Below are 6,389 nucleotides of genomic sequence, written 5' to 3' on the forward strand. Positions count from 1 at the left end.
TAACAAGGGACTGCATGAGGGGCTGGTGGGATCTGGGCACTCATCAGTGAGCAGTTTATCATTGGTGAGTGTGTCAACAAGTGTCCTCCTTTAGCGCTGACCCTCCCTACCAAAGAGAACAGAGGAAACGTGCGTGGGACTGCGCTCACCCACTAAAACTGAACCTGCCCCAATGATTTGGAATTTCCTCCATCTCTCTGTCTTGAAAAAAAAATGCACAGCATACAGCAGTTGTTGGGTTTTGATAAATTGGCTTAATTCTGTGCCTGCCGATAAAAATAAAGTCAGACAACTTCTTTCTCATAATACAGCTTGTCACAACTATGTTGCAGTAATTATACGCAGTAATTAAAGCTTGCTGTAGGCAGAATTTGGAAGGATGTGGTCACATTGTGCGGGATTCTGCTTTTATGTTCTCAGAGCTGTCCACAGTTAAAGGATTAGTTGAATCAGCAGTGACCCATAATTGGAACATTCTGGATAAACTCTGCATTTTTCGGAATTTTGTCAACTGAAAAATACTCATCTCAAGGGTTTTGAATAAAAAAAAAATCATGCATTTCAGACGTCTCCATTGCAGACTCATAGATGATATCTTGTCATGCAATGTGTGCAATCGTGGGACAGCCCTTTACAGTAAACCTCGTGAAGATGAGTGATTCCTGAGTGGTAAAAGAGAGCGTTAATCCCGCAGGATCAAAGCTGCTAACTACCTGCAGCACTTCCTGAACGTGTGGCCAAAGCAGTATTACATGACTTGTTTGTATAATTAAGTTCATAAAGAGAGAAGATTGGAAAAGGTTTATTCTCAATATGTAGGTTGTTTGTTCAAAGTTCATTAATGACAGCTCTTACAGCATTGCATTATTACAACAGGACTTTAACAGAAAGCTCTGATCAAATAGGTTCAATTGAACAAAAATCTGCCTCAAGCCAGATTTCCAAAAAGGTTCTTTATTAAATAGCTGCAATTTGACTGACTTTAAAAACATTGGTAGCTTTTTGAGGCAAACACTAAGCAGAAATGGACACCTGAAGAGCTACAACACCTTTTTTTTTTCCTTTTCTTTCCACTGTAGCATAGGCTCAACATCTTTAGATATAACAAAAAGAACCAATCGTTACTCACAATGTAAATCCCTTAATAAGTTGGACATTTATGAGTGCTGCGGGGAATTTCATGTTGATGGAATTGTGACAAAAAGAGGAAATCAGTATGAAATGTTTAGACAAAACTTTATATAATGTGATCCCGCAAAATAGCAGATAATAAAGAAGCACTGCCCCACAAACACACTCGCAGACTGGGAGTGAACATTCCACACGAGCAAACACTAACGCAGACCTGGCAGTCTGTGGAGGGACTCAAACACACTTGGGAGCTATCGGCTCTCCCCTTGCCTCCCACACAGACACATTTTGTCTCGCTCCGTGGCTATGCAATGTGGTGACAGCTTCCGGGTTTTACGTTATCTAAGTGACAGCCACTGGAGGTCCTATTGTGCTTCTCGGATCATACAGTCCACACTGTCCATTTCTTTTTTTCTTTCAATGTTCCCATTTGTGGCTGTCTTTGGTTGATGCGCTACTGTAGAAACAGTATACTAAAAGCCATGACCACACAGCAGCAAGCCACCCAGGGACTCTTCCGCTCACCTGGAGAAAAGAGAAGAAAAATTATTCATTTTTTTTCCCCACAATTTATCAGTGACACAGGGAAGCGTAATGATGTGAGGAGAAAAAAAAAGGAGAGACTATAAGCTCACCTATTCTGGCACATTTCCAGAAAATTCCAAGAAGCCTGAAAGATGAAACAGACAGCAGGAACAGTTTCAACCATTTGTCAAGATCTTTTTCTTCTTCTTCGTTGCATCTTAGAAAACTAAGAGTGAAGTTACAACACAGCAACTACTATACAGCCCGGTGTCACATTACAAGAAGTCTGTGATCCTCTTTCGACGAACCGAGGAAAACTGTCTCCATGTACGGAACACACACTGACAAGTGAGAAAAGGGGGGCAGGAGGACATCTTATCTAAAGTGACAGCTGAGGCTAATGTGGCATTCCAGAGCTTCACTCTCCTGACAAGTCTGTGAGAGTGTGTCTGTAAGGCTGCCTGCATTTTTTATTTATTTATTTATTTTTTTAAAACATCTCTTATTGACCAGATGGTGTCAGCATCTTATAGTGAAAATAAAAGTCCTTTCCTGGCTCAGAGGAACACCTGGATGACAGCTTTATTTTCAGCAATGTATTCATTTATTTCACACGCCTGTTTCTCTATAGAAAACACATCCATTCTTCTGGAGAGGCTGTTCTCCCCTGATTCAGTCTTTCCCTACCGCACCACTGTTATCTGTATAATCTCTGACCGCAAATCTAAACAAATAATGACTCATGTCCTCGTCAACACATCAGCAGAGAGGGAAAAATATTAAATCATCCCATCTGCCGCTCTCAGTCGGAAATGTTTGTCTGGGAAAGATGGTCTCTCTTTGCCCAAGTGGTGTGTGTCAGTGAATGAGTTGCCTGTACCAGCTTTGTTGGAAAAGCGAGTCATTGAGTTTGTACATCCAAGAACAATAAGCTTGGAAACTGGGCACCTCTGCTACTTCACTCAGGTCAGTGAAGTTCTTCTAAGTAACTGTCTACAGTGGCCAAAGTAAGCTACAAGAGATGACTGTATAAACCTTGGGGAATAACACAAATAAACTAACTGACACTTAGGGCTGGGCCATAAAACGATAGCCATGGAGGAATAACTTTTCCTTGATAGAGATGTGAAACATGGTCGATATACTTTTTGATAGAATACATTCGTCCATCTTTTGGCAGATAATACGTATAGCCAATGACAACGAGAGCAGCGAGCAACGACGGAAGACACAGCTCAAGGCGTAAGGGATGACATCGTTGATAAAAAAAGGGCCCGAAAAGTTCGGTGGCGTGGAGGTATTTTTATTTTTCTAAGTCTGACACGAAAAAGAATAGTGTTGTATGTCGAGCGCATGTTCCGACAAAGACGGGGAGTACCGCTAATCTTTTTCATCACCTGAAGCAGCAGCACCACCCGTTTGAGCACGGAGAATGCAAACTTTCACAAACACAGCACGGAACAGCTGCTAATCTTCCCCCAATAACAACGCCTGTGCAGCAGCAACAGAAGACAGAGTCTGCTTTATCCAGCCCAATGTCGTATGACAAAGAAATATTACAAATGATATTACAAATGCAGTAGCCTATTGTACTGCAAAATACATGTTACCAAAAAGGGTTTCAAGTGGATGCTAAAAGTTATGGATCCAATATATATCGATATCAACTGATTCTGTGATATGACTTTTTCCAGCCCTACTATTAAATAATGAAATGAAGAGTACACAAGCTTTTGGGCAAAACAAAAAACACTCATATTATTAAATGAGAGCGTGTTCACTGTTAAGGTGCAGCGTGCGTTTCGTACCCGCTCTTGTTCTTGTCCAGCAGGCTGGGAGCCAGCGCTCTGATGTAGGCACAGGTGCAGATCAGGAGGAGAATCACGGTTAGCAGTGACTGGAAGTTGAAAATGGCCGACTGTGAGATGAGAGAGAACAACTTGTTTAGTACAAACGTGGTTCATTGGGCTCATCAGTGTTGTTTCAAAATACAAAACCAAGTCCACCAACACACTACTCAGTGAGGTATGCTGCAGGAGCAGCTGATCATCTGTGCAGCCCACATTTCTACAGGCTAAAGATCAAACTGGGTTACAGAAAGTGTTTGTTTCCATAACCTCTCAAAACTGTCCTTTAAAAAAAAAAAAAAAAAAAAAAGTCTGTTTACCAATAATAAAACAAAAGAACCATAAATAATAAATGACACCAAACATGTTTTTGCTATGTACAGTCATTAATTTATCAACACAGGCCTGGTATTAATTATTGGGTGCATTTTTTAATACTCTGAACATATCAATAAATACAAAACATGCTGGAAAAATTAAAGTAATCAATCAAAAAAAAAAAAAAAACTTACACAGTAGTGGAATTACAGAAACATTTGCACTGACAGCCTCTGAACATATTTTATACCCATCTGCTTTTAGTTACTGGTACTCTTCCAAAGCTGTTTTCAAGTTCTTTCCCAAGGTTTTCAATTTGATTTAAGTCAGTAATCATTGTTTTTTCAACCTTTTCAACCGTTTGTGGGGTTGGGTGGGTGCTGTTGTTGTTGTCACGGTTAGACGTTTGCCTCAAATCTAGAAATACATTTTCCAGAAATGTCTTCTACAATTCAACAGAAACTTAAATCTGTAATCTTTAAAATTGTTTGAACCAAAACTAGCATTATATATACCAGCAACACAAAATAAAAATTCTTGAGAGGTATATTTACCATTGTTTTATGTCACCCTTTTTTTTTTTTTTATAATTTGGGAACTGAAGATTTTAACTGTTGTGGTTTTATGGAGCAATCTGTGTCCAGTCTTGCTGGAGACAAGGTTTCAGTTGCTCAGCTGTCTTTGCCTGATTCTCCTCTTCATGATGTGACAACACTTTCAATAGGACACAGATTGGGATTACAGCTAGGCCAGTTAGGCCTAATTCTGTGTAAATGAATAGTTGTAAGTCGTGCAAATTCATTTTCCTGCAGAAGTAACCTCAGGGCTCATGTGAAAAGACCAAACTTCAACGGTAGTGTATGACTCCAAAATGCCAATACACACTTCTGCATCAGTTGTTCCTCCACACATATGCAAGTTATTCATGCAGTGGGCACTGATGCACCTCCGTACTATCACAGTCGCTGGCTTTTGCACCTTTCACTGAAACCCTAGATGTTCTTTCTTATCTTTGGCATGCAGAAGCCAACATTCATTTTTTCCTGAAAGCAGCTGAAATGTGGACTGGGCTATGATATAAATATGATATAAATGCTTGCAGCATTTACCGGAAGAACATTTCACCCTCAATCTTAACATCTTGGCCTGACATGAATTCATTTCACGATTGTTGACTCTTTCAGAATCGTTTTGCTGGTATATTCTGTAAACTTCCAAATAGTTCATTGCCTCTTCCCCAGCTTTTTCCCTCTTTTGAGTGTGTTGCCAGCATCAAAAAATGTCTGAATACAGTGAAGCTGGTCAGTGAAGACACTGACTTCTTTATTAAGAAATAACTTAAACTAATCACCAATAAAGTAGTTATCGGGTATGACAGTTAATATCACATTGATGGGATGTGCTAAGTTATACGGGGGTGTAGATTAGTGCTAACATGGCAAACAGTGTTTGACATCCCATGGAAAAAAGGAGAAGGCTCATAGACTTAACCAGTTAACCAACCACTTGTACGAATGACTGTTTTCCTTGTAGTACTTAGGATACAACACTCAGATTCAAGCCCTTCTCTGTTCCTGCTCAGAAGTTTCCTTTTAAACATTTGATCACCATCACAGGGCTTTCATGATTTTAACATTTATATGCCAGGACATTTAAGTGTGCCTTAAAATGCTTTGCATTTACTATGCAATTGTTGCCATCTTGATTATACTTCACAATCATTTATCTCAATAGTACTAATTAAAGGCCCTTCATCGAAAATTGACTGTTTTACCATAACGATCTAACAGGTGTAAGGAAATGAACAGATACATTGCAGAAACTCAATAATTCTTCTGAACTTTGAGATGGTTTGATAGCTTCAGCTTGCAGCGATTATCATTCCCTGGCGTGTTTGTTTACAACCTGAATAAAATTAGAAACCAAACTTCTACTTATTGGTTGAATTTACAATTCTAGTTCAACAAAGTCTTCACGCAGTGACACAATTAACTACTAGTTTATATATGTTTAGAAGGGGTCTTAATATTGTCGCGAGCTTATTATCAATACGTCTGACCCACATCCATTAATGTATGCTATGGTACAGCTACGTGGCACACACCTAGAAAACATTGCTGTGATCGCATTGGTCATTTTCATCAGTAAGTACTACTTCTTAAGTCTTTGTTGACAAATAACTCACACCGACCAAATACCACAACAACTGCGACGACATACATGTATCATATATTGATATTTGAGGACAAAAGCATGATAGTATAGAACGAGTTGCTAGACTTTTAGCTTATCTTAGCTAAGCAATGTTAGCTTGGTCGTTCAACATTAACTCAACGTCTACTTTCAAGGAAATGCTAATATCAGTTACTGAAACGGTGTATTGCCGACTCAGGTTGGTTACAGATTATATTTAAAAGTTGTTGCAAAGAGCAGACGTAACTGAAGGATGATAACAAACTTACCATTTTCGATGGTTATCAAAGCCACATCACACTTCCTGCTCTCTGGAATTTACGTAACGTAACACTGCTGACGTTACGTTCGTACGTACGCCAATGTACAATCGTG

General features: G+C 39.4%; 1 protein-coding gene across 1 annotated transcript; it reads right to left on the bottom strand.

Moving 5' to 3' along the window:
* Positions 1–786: 786 nt before the first annotated feature.
* Positions 787–6,386, bottom strand: tmem167a (transmembrane protein 167A). The gene is made up of 4 exons (XM_072388091.1): positions 6,284–6,386; positions 3,465–3,574; positions 1,767–1,801; positions 787–1,656 (listed from the first exon to the last, which is right to left on the bottom strand). The coding sequence occupies exons 1-4, from the start codon at positions 6,284–6,286 to the stop codon at positions 1,586–1,588; spliced, it is 219 nt and encodes a 72-aa protein (XP_072244192.1). The 5' UTR covers positions 6,287–6,386; the 3' UTR covers positions 787–1,585.
* Between the last annotated feature and the right edge of the window lie 3 nt (positions 6,387–6,389).

The sequence above is a fragment of the Leuresthes tenuis genome, unplaced genomic scaffold (genome assembly GCF_036924035.1).
Source record: "Leuresthes tenuis unplaced genomic scaffold, fLeuTen1.0.hap1 SCAF_6, whole genome shotgun sequence".
Taxonomy (NCBI): Eukaryota; Metazoa; Chordata; class Actinopteri; order Atheriniformes; family Atherinopsidae; genus Leuresthes; species Leuresthes tenuis.

Coding starts and splice junctions, on each gene's coding strand:
- tmem167a (XM_072388091.1), bottom strand. Junction 1,802..3,464: donor CTGGACAAGAACAAGAGCGG/GTACGAAACGCA, acceptor TTCATCTTTCAG/GCTTCTTGGAATTTTCTGGA. Junction 1,657..1,766: donor CTGGAAATGTGCCAGAATAG/GTGAGCTTATAG, acceptor TCTTTTCTCCAG/GTGAGCGGAAGAGTCCCTGG.